A 19,419-nucleotide genomic window follows, 5' to 3' on the forward strand; every position below is an offset into this window, starting at 1 on the left:
GCGGTTTGAGTTAAAAATATTTGATTGTGTTCTACTGAAGAAACAAATTCACCTACATCTTGGATGCCCTGGGAGTAAGCAGATAAACATCAAATTTTCATTTTTGGGTGAACTATCCATTTACAAATTATATAGAAATTTATATCAAATGAATGTAAATGGTATTATGTTTCTAGGAATGTGTATTTTCCTTTTAACATTTTATTTGTAAGATCATTATCCAATAATTTGTTTGACACTCTTAAGCATGAGGAAATGGCATGCTTGTGTTTGTGTAAAAGTTGTTGGTGTTTTACTGCCACTATCATGTTGATTTCAGCTGTAAGATGCAGTAAATGTGTACCATATGTATACAGTAGGTATGTGTTGGGATCTGTAAATAACAGAGGTGAACACAGAAGACTTTATTGAAAGTCAAGCTTATATGTAGGGTGGGCTCATCAGGAAGGCAGAGGTCGAAACCAGCAAATCAGTCCAAAACAGCGAAAGTACCAAAGGATGAGATGAGAGCAAAGTCAGGGACAGACATAGTTCATGAGCGGTAATCAGTCCAACAGGCCAACATAATCAGAAGAGTGATCACAGCCGATCAGAGAGACGTACAAGTTTAGAGCGGACAGACCAGATCTGAATACTGGAACCCTTCACTGATCTGGGCAGAAAACCAGCATTAGATCATCACAAATAAAAACAATTACTGGAGCGATCGACTGGCGAGAGCACACAAACACTCAGAGTTTTTGCAGAGCGAGCGCAGATACAGGTGATAACGACAGAAACAGGTGAAAAGCCAATGAGCAGCGGATTGCCAGTGACATCACATCCAGTCCTGACAGGTGCATTTCTGGAGTTTACAAAAACAGGCAGAGGCGCATTTACCCAGTGAGCCTAACAACGTCACATCGACAGACACAACATTAATATACAGTTTTATGTAAAAATACAACATTTAACATTAAGATTTGGAATACCTTGTGCAGATATACAGTAGGTCTAACTGTATTGGTTCAAATCAGAAAAAAATCTGCTATTTTAATTGGCTGATTTTTTAAAATCATTCATTTATATACTCAATTATTTTTTAAAGGGATAGTTCATCTAAAAATGAACATTTGATGTTTATCTGCTTACCCCCAGGGCATCCAAGATGTAGGTGACTTTGTTTCTTCAGTAGAACACAAATGAAGATTTTTAACTCAAACCGTTGCAGTCTGTCAGTCATATAATGGCAGCAAATGGTTACCAAATCTTTAAGAGTAAAAAAAAAAAAACATACACAGACAAAACCAAATTAAACTCTGCGTCTTGTGACGATACATTGAGGTCTTGAGACACAAAATGATCGGTCTATGCAAAAAACTGAACAGTATTTATATCATTATTTACCTCTGATCCACCGCAATGTCCAACTGTCCTGAGCCCGTTCACAACAGCCAACGCGTCAACGTGATCTGCTATAGTAGATGCACACATGGAAACAATCTGTCACTCATCGTTTACACAGTGCATAGCGGCTACTCAAAAAGGTAATTACTTCTGCTTATCCTATTATCCTATATTCTGGCAACTGATTAAACTAAAAGATAACATCGAACGTTCCGTTGAATCAGAGGTAAATAACGATATAAATACTGTTCAGTTTTTTGCACAGACCAATCGTTTTGTGTCTTAACACCTCAGTGTATCGCCACGAGCCGCAGGGTTTAATTTGGTTTTGTCTGTGTATGTTTTTTACTCTTAAAGATTTGGTAACCATTAACTGCCATAATATGACTGACAGATGGCAGCGGTTTGAGTTAAAAATCTTAGTTTGTGTTCTGCTGAAGAAACAAAGTCACCTACATCTTGGATGCCCTGGGGGTAAGCAGATAAACAACACATTTTCATTTTTGGGTGAACTATCCCTTTAATATAGACTTGATTATTTGGAATATTTAAAAAATTCCAGATCTTTCTTAAATATCCAAATGAGAGTTCTTTGACATTTTAAACACAAAACTGAAGACATTCGGCAGTCCAAAATACCCGGTATTAACTTCTGAAGAAGTTTTGTTCACTTTGTTCATGTTCTTGTAGTGGAGAGAGGGTATTTAAATATTTATAGTTTTTTTGTTTTCCCTCACACTGAAAAGTTAAAAAAGAAGTCAGGCCTTATTCTTCTGTTTTCTGGTTTCTTGTAGCGGCACACGACTGGAAGATGAAGCTCGCTGGATTTATGCTCCTCCTCATCAATTCAGCGGCCTCCATCAATCTCAAATACATCTCCAAGAGGAACTCAGGTATGACCGTCATCGTACTGCACTCACGGCGTCCTTTCAGACCAGCAGCATGTGCTGGAGAGTTGAATGTGAGCTGTCAGTGTTTGTGTATTTTTTGGAGGTCAAGCCTCTCCTGCTGTTGGGTTCAGACTCATGGAATGATGGGAACATGGAGTAAATGCAGCGTTTTCATCGCTGGTATAAAAAAAAAAAAAAAAACAACACTTGGATTCAGTTTGAACTGTTTACAGAAAAGTAATAGAGTGGTTTTTGATAAAATTTCAGTTTTCCGGGAAGAATCCGGGCTCTCCACACTCTCTCCATAACTGTTTTTTTTCCTGCTGCATTGTGTGTGTGTTTGTGTGTGGGTGCCGTGTGCGTTCAGCAATTATGTTATCAGCACCAAACGGGCATTTATGTGGGCGGTAAAAACACAGAGGCAATCTCGACTGTCAGTTTCTCACCCAGCCACAGATTTCAGAGTTTGGCATGTACGCTTTACTGTGCCACCAAATAAACAGAAATGTTTCCTGTGTTTTAATATGCATGATTAACATGTGAGACACCAGTTTATAGCTGTGTGTGTGTGTGTGTGTGTGTAATGCTGCTGTGTTAAACGTTAAGTAGTAGTGCTTGATTGTACCAACAGCACTGGATTGTATGTTTTAGGATGATATCTGGATGAACGCATGTGCTTTGAAACTTTGCGTAACAGCACAGAGATGAAACTCTGATTATGATTCTGAGGTAGTATTATGTAACCATGAATTGCATTTGCTAAAGGAAATCTAATGAATGCTTAAAAAAACATGCAAATCACGCGTGAGGGACTTAATCATCACCAGTTTGATCTGATTAGGATTAGATTATGAGTTCAAATGTGGCATCTAGTGTTCAACATTGTCTTTTTTCTTGTTTGCATTACTTTTATTGATTAAATATTTTTAATTCACCTGAAAAATTATTTAGCTGTATTTTATATTTGTATGTTTGCAACCAACAGCACCTCTAACAAAACACTAAGACACCTGTGTGTTTAGCTGGTTTAATGGAAGGAATAATCCACATACTATATGAGTCAACACATAAATTCTTATGTTTCTCTAAAGATACGTTGCTGGATACATTTTGTTTGTCTTGTATGTCTTGGCATCTTTCACATCAATTTGATTCATCTATTATGTTGTAGTTTATTTTCATCTGGTGCTTGGAAAGGTTTATTTTGAAATCTTTTCTCCTGTCTTTCTAGCCACAGATAAGGTTTAATCAAAGCTTCCTTCAGCTTTGTCATGGTGCAGTTTTGATTGAAACAAGAAATAATTTAATATTGATCTGATCTGGAATCTGTCAGATTGAAGGGTTTGTGTCAGATGCTAATATTACACTGATAGATTTGGTGGAAATCAGTTGCTCTCAAAGATGTTTTTGCGAAACCTCACAAACTACAGCTTAGGATCCACGACACATGAATGGTCAGATGTACTAAACAGGGCAACCCTTACCAAAAAGTTTATTTTATTAAGTATACTTGAGTAAAGTTCAAGTATATTTTAGGTATACTTTATGTAGTAAGTATACAAATATCAGTGTACTAGCAGTATAGTTTTATGTGTACTATTTCAATACTTCTTAGGAATAAACTGGCCCACTTTCTAGTATATAAAAGTATACTTTAAGTATAACAATAGTAAACTTTGAGTATACAACTAGTTTACATCTATGTTTTTGGTTTGTACTGCAAGTATACTAAAAGTGAACTTATTGGTATACTGATAGTTTACTAATTAAATACTTTTTATTCATTTTTAGTGCAATTTGAAGTATAGTCTCAGTAAACTACTTAGTTTAGTGGTAAGTTTTCTTCAAGTGAATTTTACATCATACTTTAAGTATACTACTATGCCCCTATTTAGGTATTAATTTGTATATATTCTGTTATATGAATAACTAAACATACAAAACATCAAAAGAAAGAACAGGGGATCTGCTTGTAAACAAAAACATTTTATTCTAGCGTCATGCATTCTTTTTTTACAAACACTTGAATGTGGGTAGCTTCATAAATAAAAAAAATAAAAAATAACATTTTAAACAAAAAGCTGAAAAACAGACTATTTATGATCATCAAAACATAGATGAAGTTGATCAACACCTCAAAGCTTGACCGTCATTATTTCCTCTTCATGGGTGGACATTTTATTCCATAACGTTACACAGTTTTCCATATCTATGGTTTTGATGCTGTTTTATGTCTGATGATTGTGTTAGATTACATGTGGAAGCATCTGTTGTTTCGGTTTCTTCTTCACTTGTGTTTTGGAAATTCTGTTCAGAAGATGAGTAATAGCGCCCTTAGCGGATAACAATGAAAACACAGATTCTCAGAGCACAAGTAGAGCTCAAGTATATTTAGACTTTTTCTAAGTATAAATCAAGATACTTAAATGTCATTTTAAGTATATTTCTGAGAAGTATTTTAAGCAGTACATAAAAAGTTTACTGGAAGTATACTTTCCTTTTTTTAGTTTTAAAGAAGTATACTAATATCACACTTGAATAAACTTCTTTTCCGTAAGGAAAGTTAGCATCAGAGCGCAATATAATCACATCATCACATGGCACAGCTGATTGGTTTCTTTTCACATCAGCAGCCATTCAGCTGATGCTCAACATTCAGATACTTGACTAGTGTTTGCAGTCTAGATCTGCTACAGGGTGATTTCATGTGTGTTATATATGGGGGTTATTTCATGTGCAGCAGCAGTATTTCTTACATGCTCACAGCAGCATGTCTGTGGATGTATTGGTAGGAGCAAGCAGCTGCAGCAGTGTAGCAGATCTATTCTGCCAAGACCAAACACATTATCATTGCCATGCACAATGTCATGCTAAACCCTCTGAAAATTGTCAAGGCAGAAATGTTTTGGTGGCTTAAGTAAATTAAAAACAGGACATTATATCATATCATAACATTATATCACACCAGGACATTATATCATATCAGAGATATTTGTGACTGGGCCAAGGTCTGTACAGTCTCTTTTAAATCTTACATAATTTGAACTTTTTATGTCAAGGTAAAGTTCAGATTGTGAAATATCATGTGGTGCGACAGTCAGCCTAGAAACAGATGAACACTTGCACTTGTGTTTTAAACTAGTTTGAGAAATTTTCTTTCTCATGGATATTTAGTCATTCATGTGTTGAGATTGTATATTTAGATAATAATTTCACATATAATGTCTGTGAACATGCAAATGCTGTGTTTAGAATTTGTAGTCTTGACTTTTACATATACTAAACATATCAATTATTAAATCAATTCTAAATTCAACATTAAAGCAATACTAGATCATAAGTCTGCTATTCTTAACTTGGAGCACTACCATTTGCCTTCTCTCCAGCACACAGTAGAGAGATGCCTGATATAGCCTGCTCTCATGAAAATGCGTATTAAAAGCACAATTGTTTGTTTCTATTTGGTGTGCTATTTATTAACAGAAATTGACGTTTGACGTGCATATGATACACAGTTTTGGCGTGCATATAATATGCACCTACCCCACACCCTTAATCCTAACCATTGCATATCATATGCACGCCAAAGTCAATTCCTGTGTATAAATAGTGCTCCAAATAGAAACAGAATCTTGTGGTATTGACACTTTTATGAGATTGCGTTGATCCAGAGAAAAAGGCCTCTATGAAGAACTGGGTGCCATCCCATGATCTAAGTTAGCTCTTAAGTTTTTTATTCATGTATTATTTTACTTTTTAAGGTAGTTAAATATGATTTTAATATATTTAGCATTGTTTTATAGACATTCATCAAATTAAACAATGCTCTTTGATCCTCAGAGTGGTCATGATGACAGCAATGCAGTGTAGGCGCCAACACATCTAGAGAAAGAGCTTTAATAAAAGCACGTTATTATGGCTATTATTCTCTGTGATTGTCTATATTTGGTGGGTCGGCCACTGGGCAGCTTTCACCTCTTTCCATACTGGACATATGGAAAGATGTGTGGGAGACTCCTGGTCTGAAATTGTTTTTTTTTTTTATGTTATTAATCTGCAGCAATGTAATTCACCTCTGTGAACTTGTTACATAATATATGTAGTTACAAAGTATCCTTTCATCTAGTACTTTGTTTATTGCCTTTTTCAATTCAGCTGGGAACATCTGACCCTCTAAACATCTATTGAAATGTTTGTGCTGACCATAAAATGCACACTGAAGGTGAATTCCACAATTGTAAATTGCAAGATGAGCTATTCTAATTTGTGATGTATGGTATGTATGTTGACATGGTCAATAGTGAATTATACAAGAAGATGTGCAATCATAAACAAGTATTTCATATAATGTTTAAAGGTGTACGGTCTTTTGTTTAAGGCCTGTCATGCACCTGCAGTATAAATGTAACCTTTAAAAGCCTTAATACCACTTTACTCAGCCAAACTGCCCTTGACAGTGAGTAAAAAGCACAATTTCCCTAGGAGAAACAACATGTCTGAAAAGCTGGAAAATAAGCTTCTCAATGTTTTGCCTGAAGTCACCCATCAGAAAATTAATTTTCTTCTATCTACACCTTATGAGGGCCTTGGGAGTGTAATATATGTATTGTAATTTAATTATTAATGAGCAAAACAAAGTGTCCCTCAAGTGTCCTAAGAGTAAGGAAATGCATCTGAGCTGCTTAGAGAGAGTAATTTGCTTAAAGCGAGTAATTTGACAAGAATAAACAACTGTAAAAGGAATAAACAGAGTATGTGTACAGTATGTACATGTGAGTTAACTTCTATCTGAACAACTAGCACTAATGTAAAATGAGAGTCTGTGATAGACCTTCACATGACTTGTTTCAGTGTTTGCGGTATGTTTGTTGGCTCCATTACAATCCAAAGCTTTTTTAACTTTGACCCCATACCAGCTACATCTAATAGAGACATACAACATCTATATATACATCAGTATTCTCTTCTAGAGGTGTTCAAACAATTTCTAGATTCTTCTGAGCACATTTTAGAAGCTTCTTTTATTTACACACAGCATCATCCACAAAGTATACCAACAAAGTGTTCTGGGATTAATTCTGGTAATGTTAGTGGGTCCTGATGCCAGGATCGATATTCTGGTGTTATAGTTCAAGCTGCTGTCTCTGACAGTTTGACCACCATTTTACTAAACCAAAGCCCAGTGTGAATGAAGCTCATGTCCAGCTTTTCTCAAAAAGCAGACTGTGATGTATTACACGATCAGTTGGGGTGGCTCTCGTCTCATCTGTACTCATCTGTCTCTGGAAGGAGTTTGGGATAAGTGACATGTGGCAGTGAAGTTGTCCGTTTCAACAGCCTTAAACATGAAGTGCTGTGGGATGCTGATCGCCTGGAGCTCCAAGAGGGACCTAGAAATCTGAAACACACAGATGAAACCCTGAAGAAGGTTCAGAAGGAAATTAACAATCTGAAACAAACTCTCTGGGCCAGAGACTCAGAACTCAATCCGCTTTTGTCTCTCTGGGATGGAGACTCAGGATATGCTGCATCTGTTGTCTCGCTGGGCGAAGTCTGTTAATGTCTCTTTCCTCACAGACTGGAGACTCAGAACGTGGTTGCATCTGTAGCTCCCTCACAAGCTGAGACTCAAAGCGTGGGATCTGTTATCTTCTGTTCCTTCACAGGCCTGAGACTTCATACGTCATTGTATCTGTTAATGCCATTCTGGACAGACTGGTTGTCTCTTTATGTCTTCTACCACTCAGTCCAGAGACTCAGAATGAAGAGTTTCTCTGGAAAGGCTTCATTACTGCTACTGTGTGCAGAACTATGCACATCGGTTACCATCCACATATAGACGGCTTGGGGAGATGAACCGAACCATGAAAAGATTGAAAGAGCATGTGCTCCCGTTTGTGCTGTTTGGAGTCTGTTGGTTGTTAGGATAAACTGGAACACCAGCTGCGATCCATTGTCATCACCACACATCACTGCCTGCTTTCACTGATGCTCTAATGTCTGAACGAGAGCAATTCCCTGCATTCATGTTTTGATATTATCCAGTGGAAGGTCTTTCCAGAACAGTTTGTTAGATTTTCCTGAAAATAAACAAGCTTGACCAAAGCTCTTGTGGGCAGAATGCTTTATTTCAGTTTAGCACAGATCTTCAGCACCAATGTTAGCTTGTCAACCTGAAGCAGGGCTGTCCAGGGACAGTTTCCTGTAGAGTTCAGCTCTAACCCCAATTAAACACACCTGCACCAGATCATCAAGCTTTTACTAGAAACTTCCAGGCAGGTGTGTTGAGGCAAGCTGGAGCTAAACTGCAGGACACCAGCCCTCCAGGACTGAATTTGGGCAACCCTGACTTAAAGAATCTTTACCCAGAGTTCTTTCTGAGTGATCAACCTTATACATGCAGACAAATGGGCTACAAGCAATAGATGGAGTACTGTTTTGAGCTCCCACTGAATACCTGTGAATAATCCTACAGAAAATCTAATTGTATGGGCCATTAGGTTCACTCCTTTACAGACAGAGATAGAGTTGATTGTGTCTGAGGCACTGGCACAATGTAAATGCACCTAACTACACATCATTTTAAACACAACTCAGAGATATGCTGCTGTGGTTAAGCATGAGATATAATTTGTTTTGGGAATATTTAATACAAAGTTCAAAAGTTTACACTTAATGCAGTGTGTTTCGTTCCTGAACATCAGTGAATCTTTTCACTCTTTGTAATAGTATGATTCCATAGTCTATCCAACACATTCTCACTCCTAGCTCATCACATATGGACGCATGGCATTGCTCTTTAACGCACAGGCTATTCCTTTAACACTTACCACAAATACAATGATCATGTCTATTTAAACCAAAAATCATACTACAATATACACACCACAATGTAGAATTGTTTGCCAAACTTCTATATATATGCATTACTATTCATGTTTAATAACTTTTGAGACTAAAAAATATTAAATTTATCTTATGAAATTTTCTTGAAGATATTGTTGATCTTCAGCTCATCCATTTTAAAGGTTATTGGATGTTGACTTTCTACAATATTGCGAGGAAGACTGTGTGTTTTGATTTTGATTAAAATAATATCAATAATAAAGGAAAGGGCTTTTTTTAGTGCGAACGCAGTCCCCATGGCAACAGCATCTAGAATCAATCATAAGTCAGTCTCTGAGACATCAAAGCGATCCATTAACTCATTCCCATCTCTCTCGCTGACATTTTCAACCCAGAGTTTGAAAAATGGAGCACAAAGCGATAGGATTGCTTTTTATTATTGTGCGGACCAGCAGAAGGAGTTTTTCTAGCGGTGATTAATTATGAAGAGCAATTGATGCGTGTGGTCTGAATGTGAACCTACAGCTGAACTCTGCTAATGAATAACCTGATCACAGGCACGCTTTAACAAGCTCACAAAATAAATACATAAATAAAGATAAAAATAATAATAATCTGATCTGATAGTATGTCACACATGATTGTGTGTTCAAATAATCAACTTTTAAAGGGATCATATGATGTTGCTGAAAAGAGCATTATTTTGTGTATTTGTTGTAGTGCAATGTGTTTATGCAAAAAACATCATTTTCCACATACTGTACATTATTGTTGCTCCTCTCTGCCCCGCCTTTCTGAAACGCTTCGATTTTTACAAAACTCATTGTTGATGGAAACCGAGGTGTTCTCTGACTGGCCAGCTATCCGGTGCATTGTGATTGGCCGAATACCTCAAACGTGTGACGGATATTTTAAGCCACGTATCATGTTGTGATGCCGTTTCTCGGCGCGACAAGACAGAAACAATTAAACCCATTATAAACGAGGCGTTTGTTGCATCCAGTGGGGACATAACTACTGATTATAATGACTCATACTGTCTTTTTACACGTTGCGTTGCATTGCGTTGCGCTGCGCAAACATAACACCATGTCTGCATTTGTGATCGTAGAGCGAGAAACAACAAGCACTACTCTATACTGCTCAAAACTCGCATTTGAATAGTCAGTACTGAATTCTTTAAATATGAAAACGTACTTACAGGCTGCGAGTCAGAAGCGCAGACTGTCATTGGAATTGCTCCACTTTATAGCCTTAACCCTTTGTGTACAGCTGGCATTGTAAGCTGCTCTCCCAGGTTCAGGAAACAGTCCTCCATGAAATGCGCATCACACACTCCAATATTTCCGGGGTATTAGCCTTTTTGATGTTGCATGGACAGTTGCTTCTGGAATGCTTCTGCGAGCCGCAGGGCGACAGGTATAAATGCAAGCTTTAGATAAAGTGTCCGTGAACTGCTCTGGTTGACGTGTGCGGTATAGAGGGTTCACAAGCATTGACTAAAGTGACGATCACTGGTGTCCGCGGAGACGCGCCGTAGACGTGTACAGTGTGTGGTAAGAGATTTATTCATCATTCAGTGTAAATAGCTTCAGTAAAAGGGTCAATAAACGCCTCCTTTAGAGATACAATTTGTTTTTGTAAGAAAAATATCCATATTTAAAACGTAAGAATCACTTTAATCTACAGTCGTGGCCAAAAGTTTTGAGAATGACACAAATATTAGTTTTCACAAAGTTTGCAGCTAAACTGCTTTTAGATCTTTGTTTCAGTTGTTTCTGTGATGTACTGAAATATAATTACAAGCACTTCATACGTTTCAAAGGCTTTTATCGACAATTACATGACATTTATGCAAAGAGTCAGTATTTGCAGTGTTGGCCCTTCTTTTTCAGGACCTCTGCAATTGGACTGGGCATGCTCTCAATCAACTTCTGGGCCAAATCCTGACTGATAGCAACCCATTCTTTCATAATCACTTCTTGGAGTTTGTCAGAATTAGTGGGTTTTTGTTTGTCCACCCGCCTCTTGAGGATTGACCACAAGTTCTCAATGGGATTAAGATCTGGGGAGTTTCCAGGCCATGGACCCAAAATTTCAACGTTTTGGTCCCCGAGCCACTTAGTTATCACTTTTGCATTATGGCACGGTGCTCCATCGTGCTGGAAAATGCATTGTTCTTCACCAAACTGTTGTTGGATTGTTGGAAGAAGTTGCTGTTGGAGGGTGTTTTGGTACCATTCTTTATTCATGGCTGTGTTTTTGGGCAAAATTGTGAGTGAGCCCACTCCCTTGGATGAGAAGCAACCCCACACATGAATGGTCTCAGGATGCTTTACTGTTGGCATGACACAGGACTGATGGTAGCGCTCACCTTTTCTTCTCCGGACAAGCCTTTTTCCAGATGCCCCAAACAATCAGAAAGAGGCTTCATCGGAGAGGACTTTGCCCTAGTCCTCAGCAGTCCATTCGCCAGACTTTTTGCAGAAGATCAATCTGTCCCTGATGTTTTTTTTTTTTGGAGAGAAGTGGCTTCTTTGCTGCCCTTCTTGACACCAGGCCATTTTCCAAAAGTCTTGTCCTCACTGTGTGTTCAGATGCGCTCACACCTGCCTGCTGCCATTCCTGAGCAAGCTCTGCACTGGTGGCACTCCGATCCCGCAGCTGAATCCTCTTTAGGAGACCATCCTGGCACTTACTGGACTTTCTTGGACGCCCTGAAACCTTCTTAACAAGAATTGAACCTCTTTCCTTGAAGTTCTTGATGATCCTATGAATTGTTGATTTAGGTGCAATCTTAGTAGCCACAATATCCTTGCCTGTGAAGCCATTTTTATGCAACGCAATGATGGCTGCATGCGTTTCTTTGCAGGTCACCATGGTTAACAATGAAAGAACAATGATTTCAAGCATCACCCTCCTTTTAGCATGTCAAGTCTGCCATTCTAACCCAATCAGCCTGACATAATGATCTCCAGCCTTGTGCTGGTCAACATTCTCACCTGAGTTAACAAGACGATTACTGAAATGATCTCAGCAGGTCCTTTAATGACAGCAATGAAATGCAGTGGAAAGTTTATTTTCGGGATTAAGTTAATTTTCATGGCAAAGAAGGACTATGCAATTCATCTGATCACTCTTCATAACATTCTGGAGGATATGCAAATTGCTATTATAAAAACTTTAGCAACAACTTTTCCAATTTCCAATATTTATGTAATTCTCAAAACTTTTGGCCACGACTGTAGTTTGGGCAGTTGTACACGGAACTTGCTGCTTTGGGAAGGGGCGTGGCAGGACTGAAACGCTGTCTAAGCTGTTTGCCAATCGCAACACATTGGGACTGCTAACCAATCACAACACATTTAGTTTTCATCAAACCCAAAACTAATTGAGCCATTTGTGCCAGCCTGGGGAGAAAGCTATTATAATAATGTCAATTATGTGAAAAATAATGTGTTTTTCAAACCACCAAGCATGAGAGCATGTTCTAGTGCACTGCCAAAACAAAATAAAGACTTTGTAAAAGAGCATAATAGGACCCCTTTAACCACTGATTTCTATTTGTGTCCTCATTTGGAAGGCCAAACTAAGTACTTAAAGTGAGAGCAAGGTTCTTACTGTGATCTTTACAACACTATCTCACGACCATTTCGTATGTATTTTACTAGGTGGCTAATTCATATGAATTCGTACAACCTCACTCTTACGATTATTTACGATTTGCCTAAACCCCAGTGACGGGTATGTTTAAGGGCAGGGTTAGGTGTAGGGCATTCGTACAAAATCACACGAATTATGAGTATGATTTAGAATAAGTATGATTTAGCCAAAAACGTTTGAATTTGTACGAGTGAGGTCATATGAATTTGTACGAATTAGCCACCTTGTAAAATATGTATGAATTGATAAACTACAGCATCTGCTCACAACAGGCCTCTGTCCAACATGTTCAGTCACAGCTTAACCATAACATCAGTAAATATCAGTTTAACATGTACTGGATAATTCTGCATCATCCAGTATGTTAATAAGGAAAATCAATCGAAATATGTACTGATTTAATTGATATAGCACATCATTCATGAGGAGGAGTCTGATGACCACCCCTATCTAGGGCAAGAGGAAAATGATTTTCTTTCTTTCTTCTCCTTCTTTTTATTAATATAGAGTTAGAACTAATTTTGACTATTTCGTTGAGCAATGATGAGAAATAACAGAATCCCAGTCAAAGTAATAAAGACCTGCACTTTTAATTAATGGCTGTCATAATTGCAGTGGATTCAGATTAAATGATTAACTAACAGTGACAACAGATTTTGATGGGATCATCTTAACCCATCAGTTTCTCTTTAATTTTTGAATCCAAAAGAAAAACAATAGGTCTCATTAACAAATAATGAAATGTGTTCTTAACCTTATTCTAATGTTAATACATTTGAAGTATTCTAAATGAGTAAGTCATTATGATAAAACATGCCCACACCATCTCCATGTAAGGACTTTCTGCACAATCTTTTCTGTACAGTGGCTCCTCACTCAAACGTATAGCCGAACTGTCTCTAAAGACGTGCTCTCGCGAACGTGTTTGTAAGGCAACCAGAGTATGTACTTTTTGTGTCCATGTGGATTTAGTTGTGCCTACATTTTTCATCAATTTATTGTTTTTGGTGAATGACAATGTGTTCGTGAAAACGTTTGTACACAGATTTCCACAACATTTCTTGTGAATGCCTGATTACTGAATGAGACCTGAAATCTGCTTAAGATGCAGGAGTGTCACATCAAATCTGTGAGAATCTACATAATCCCTGTAACATTTGCAACAAGTTTGACATTAAATCTAGAGTAGACCGGCTAATTACAGAACACTTTACATATTTAGCAGTATGCTGTTTTAACTCTTTATACAGTCAAACCGAACATTATTCAGACACTAGATATAATTTGTAGTATTTTTTTACTAGTGGGTGCAGAACTCTATAGTTCATTTATGTAAGTGAGAATAGCAAAATAAAGTAAACTGCAAAAAATTATACCCAAAAATTATTCATACAGTGGACTACCAGTAAAATTGATACAAATTTAGAAACACAAATTTAATTTGACACTTTGACCTGAACATGTTTTGTTGCATACCTTTCTATCGGTTATCTAACATTATCAAGATGAAATTGTTCTGACACAGTTTAACTCTTAAGTTCTTTTCTTATTTTATTACCATTTTCTAAACTACAGTGAATAAACTGTGAGAAATGCTGAAGGTGTCTGAATACATTTTGGTTTGATTTGTATGTTGTGCTTCATATGTGGCATTGTGGTTCATACCAGACACTAACTGATGAAACTGTTATTTGGAGATAGCTCATTTTAAGTGTTTTTCAGTGAATGGGATATATATTATAGAGGGCTTTGTGCTGACGTATGTATATATACATTTTCCCATGTGGCAAATGTTGAGTAGATGTGAATTGCAGTTGGCTTTATCGGACTCTTCCAGGCGTTGTGTTTACCCTCATTTGACGTATTTTTTTCTTGCTGTGTATCTGGGATTAAGCACACAGGACACGAGACTGAAGACGACAGCGCTGAACTGTCTGCTAGTTTGTAATTAAACTGCTCACTGATCTCGCTGAGTCCTCTGCTCTGTAATTTTGCCAAAGCTGAATCCATAAAGCTGTATATTATATAATCCAAGCGTTTGGCTTTAGGGTCACACTGTAAGATGGAGAAGAGTTTTTTTAAGGACTAATTTGGAGGCAGTTGTGCGGCAAATTTCTATTAACCTATGAATCACATTGTACATTTCCTTCAGAAATCTGAATACAGGTCAGCAGCGAGAGATGCTGTGATCGCACAACCCCACAATTATGAGGAGACAGGCTGCAGAAATACAGGGCTGAATATCCAGCCCATCGCAACTTCTGCAAGGGCAAAATGCAGTTATCACAAAGCACAATAATAGTGTGATTAAATCATGCTGTTTTGTGTTATTTGCTGGTTTAGGCTTGAATTAGCCATTTTAACATATCTTCATGTGGTTTCAGAAAGACACGAGGGTGAGTAAATGATGACAGAATAGTAATTCGTAGGTGAACTCTCTCTGTTACTCTCAGTTTTGTTTTGCAGAGCATGGTTTCAAAGAGTGCTCATAATATACAAGAATTACAGTATGATTCCATTCCTGATATGTATCATTTCTATAGTGAACCATAAATAAACAATAAGTAATGATTATTATTTTATTTAAATAATAAAGTAATAATTACTTCTGTGTCTGTGTCTTAAATTTAGATTTAAATAGTAGATTTTAGATTTTTAGTGACATTTACTGTCACTATTCCTTAATATGAAGAATAAGTCCTGCATGGACTTATATGCTACATTTTGTAGTTTATAGAAACAAATGAATTTAAAACACAAGCACTCAAATGATTTGCGTCTCATAATGCTGCTAAATGAAACAGAATTGCAGAATTCTTGTGAAATTCTGTCCTCAGAAATGCACACACTACATTCTCAACATTTATTTATTTTAGGCGTTTTTTTGCCTTTATTATGATGTATATAGTGGGAGAGAGATGGGGGCAGGATCAGGAAAGGTCCTCGAGCCGGGATTCGAACACGGGACACCCGGAGCGCAACGGCACTGTATGTCGACACACTGCCCACAAGGCTATTGGTGCCGACCTACATTCTCAAAATTAACTCAACTTATATACACTCTTAAAAGTGCTGGGTTGTTTAAATGTATACCCAAGGTTTGTCCATATTTTACCCAAGTTTGGGTTGAAAAAAGCAGGCTCTTTTAAGAGTGTATATAATGGTTAAATGAACTCCAAATCACGCTGATAATCGCACAAGACCAGAAATAAATAAATCAATAAAGCTTCATTTAAAACATTTTTACCACCAACCTGACATTAGAAGTTTTCTCTATTTACAATAAGTTGGCAATTGATACTAACCTACATGTTGACTTTACTTCCTCTGTTTTGCATTCTCATCTTTTACATTAGATAGTTCAATCAACCTTTAAACTAGAGTGTGTCTGACCAAAGTTAGTGTTATTTATTTATTCAACAATGTAAATACATGCCACAGTGTTCTGTTTGTTCTTTCAGTTTGCTACAGCAAAACGGAAACATTAAACTTTATATGTAATGTGACTGTTCCATAACTCTTAAAAGAACATAAAAAAAGAGTGAGGACTGAGAGAGGCAATCAATTTGTTCTTTTCCTTGTGTAACTCTCTGTCCTGAGTGGCTGGAAATAAGAAAGCTGTTATGTAGGTGATCTGCTGAAGCATCTCTCGCCGTATGACAGTACTCTACTACATACTATGTTAAACGCAATAATGTGCTGTGATTTATTTAGCACATATTCCTGCATCAACATCCTGCAGTCCAGAAACCTCAGTCCTGGCATGTTCTTGAAGATGATGTTTTATTTTTCCACTACGTGATTTGAGCATTGTTTGCACTCGTCCCATGATTTTGTTATATGAAGAAACCATTAGCATTACCAATAAGAAATACATTTGTTACTGTAATAGCTAATATTAACACATGGAATCTTACCTAGGTAAATGTCATTGAATAATTCCATTTGTTAGCTAAAATGCTTATTTTGCTTTTACTAGTCATGTTTGCTCAGAATAGCTTGCTCTTCCTGTGATGGGACTCATTTGACGTCTGTTTCAGTGAAACACATTCACGTCTGCCCAACATAGGCTCATTGGAAAAACATGCGTTTATATACATTTCTGCAAAACTGAAAAAAAAGTACCTATATGTTTGAATCACTGCAGTTTCCAGTTGAAATGAACACTAGAGGCAGTAAAACTCAACTTTTATTCCTTTTCACAGAAAGTATGATTTACAGGTACAGAGGTTTGGTTAATAAAGCAAATTTCCACACAATTACTTCAGGTCATAACTAGGGATGCACCGAATGTTTGGCAACCACAATTATTCAGCAAACATGTGGTCAGTGTGGAAGCATTTAAAACTGTCTGAGAAAGACACAAGAATCATTCCAAGCAGCGACAGCGAGAGACTGTTTAGAAGCGCATCGCATGTCTTCATGAGAAGAGAAAGGTTACTGTATGATGACTGAAATCATCCATTAGTCAATCAACTCCAGAACGTTATACACCAGACACCAATTGTATTTATTCTGACAGCAGCTCCTTAGCCAGGGTTCAAAGACCAAAGATGACAATCATTCACAAATCTGCTGCTGTCAGCAAAAACTAGGACTGAGCTCTTCTTGCGGGTTTACCACTAAATAAAAGTCAACATTCAGAAATGTTAGTATTGTCATTTTACTGTTGTTCTTTAAAATAAAATAAATAAGACAAAAATAATGATAGCAATCATTCCAACATCTCTATTAATACATTTATTCTAACATTCTCCTTTGCTCAGCAAGGCTGCATTTATTTGTACATTAAAAACTCATGCCTGATTCAAGAAGGGGCTCTTCAAAATGGCCAAAGAATATTATTTTACTAACTTATTCATTTGAAGTTAAATTGTGCTTTGTTGGTAGACTATAATGTCTACTAGAATGTTAAAAATGTTTATTGTTAAGTAAATATTTTAAAATTGTTGTTTTGTAATTGATTTTTTTTTTTTTTTTTGCAAAGCAAAACAAAACTGTAAAAAGTACATATTGGCTATTTAATTTATGCAATGGTGAAAAAAATTGGTAAAATACATGGGGGGAAAAACACCAAAAACCATATTCGGTAATTGGCCGGTGTTGTACTTGAGAGATGAAGAGCTCTGGCATGAACCCGTGAAATTACAGTTTGACAAAACACCTCAAATCAGCATTAGGAAGTTAAAATAGCACGGCTGTCTCAACAAATGCATTGTTATATCACCTTTGCATTTATTAAAGGGGTCATCAGATGCCCAATTTCCACAAGTTCATATGATTCTTTAGGGTCTTAATGAAAAGTCTATAATATACTTCTCATAGTAATTCTCAAATTGTCAACAGTAGTGTAAAAAAACAGCCTTTTACCTTGTCAAAATCAGCTCTGCAAAAACTCAACTCATTTTAAGACATGGCCCCTTTAAATACAAACGAGCTCTGCTCGCCCCGCCCCTCTCGCGGATTATGAGACGTAATGTTTACTTTAGCCGCATTTAGCGGCGAAACTTGCCAACAAGCACATTATTAAGAAAGGCCATTCACAAAGATACATAAAAAAAAACCTTTATACTCACTTCTGCTGTGGGTGAAGCTGTATCAGGAACGATTCACATGAACATAGATGCATATGTAGATTGGGATCTGCGTTTTCCTTTTAAAAAATGAAAGAATCATTTTCCTCTGCATCTTCAGTAAATGACGACTGCTATGTTCATTATTCAAGTCAAGTCAAGTCACCTTTATTTATATAGCGCTTTTAACAATACAGATTGTGTCAAAGCAACTGCACAGTAATTAAACAGCACCATAGTGTGTAAGTAACGCATTATTGTAAATAATCAATTTTCAGTTAAAGGCAGTTCATCAATGAATTCAGTGATATCATCATCCAGTTCAGTTCAAATAGTATACGATATCACATCCAACAACAAAAGAATACCTGAGTCGCTCAATCTGAGACATTCTTGTCTTCCTCTGCACCTGAGTCACACAATATCAGAGTCAGACTGTTTGAGCTCGGTGAGGGCGGGGCTAAGGTAAGACGCTCATGTCAATCAACTATCGTGGGAGGGGCCTCTGTCTGTGTGTCGTCACACCCACAAGAAGCTGAGAATGACCTGATTTTAAAAAGGGGATATTACTTTCAAAGATTAAACAAATACCACTGGGTGGATGTTTATCATTGTAGGGTGGTTGTGTTCACAAAGTGCCAACACACATTAATGTTCAAACAACATGTAAAAGTTAGTTTTGCATCCGATGACCCCTTTAACACTATCGGGTAGGTTTAGAGTAGGGGATATTTCTAACATGAAAGAACTTTAACCTTTAGCGACACTCCCTGGATATTGAATTCTGAATTCTCAAGCAGCGCAATAAAAATGCAGCAATACATGCCAACGTAATAAAAACATGCATTGGTCACGTGTTGAACATGTGTTTTAGTGCCACTGTCTGGACATTTCACTTTAAAACTGCTGCGAAAAGTGCAGTAACGTACATAATTACAGTGTTGCAGAATTGTATATTTCCATGAGCCTGTTTTTGCATCTGCCTCCATTTGTATGCAGTGACTTTTATAATCTAATGAACAACTGTTGCATAAAATCAAGTCTCAACCTCCTTCCTCCTC

The 19,419-nt window shown here is 37.1% G+C and overlaps 1 protein-coding gene across 1 annotated transcript in view; it reads left to right on the top strand.

Moving 5' to 3' along the window:
* Positions 1 to 19,419, top strand: part of il1rapl2 (interleukin 1 receptor accessory protein-like 2) — a 336,038-nt gene that overhangs the window by 34,661 nt on the left and 281,958 nt on the right. The window contains exon 2 of the mRNA XM_073820745.1: positions 2,181 to 2,279. Within this exon, the coding sequence (XP_073676846.1) occupies positions 2,198 to 2,279 (82 nt within the window). The 5' untranslated portion in view covers positions 2,181 to 2,197. The remainder of the gene's footprint in view (positions 1 to 2,180; positions 2,280 to 19,419) is intronic.

This window comes from Garra rufa, chromosome 16, assembly GCF_049309525.1.
Source record: "Garra rufa chromosome 16, GarRuf1.0, whole genome shotgun sequence".
NCBI lineage: Eukaryota > Metazoa > Chordata > Actinopteri > Cypriniformes > Cyprinidae > Garra > Garra rufa.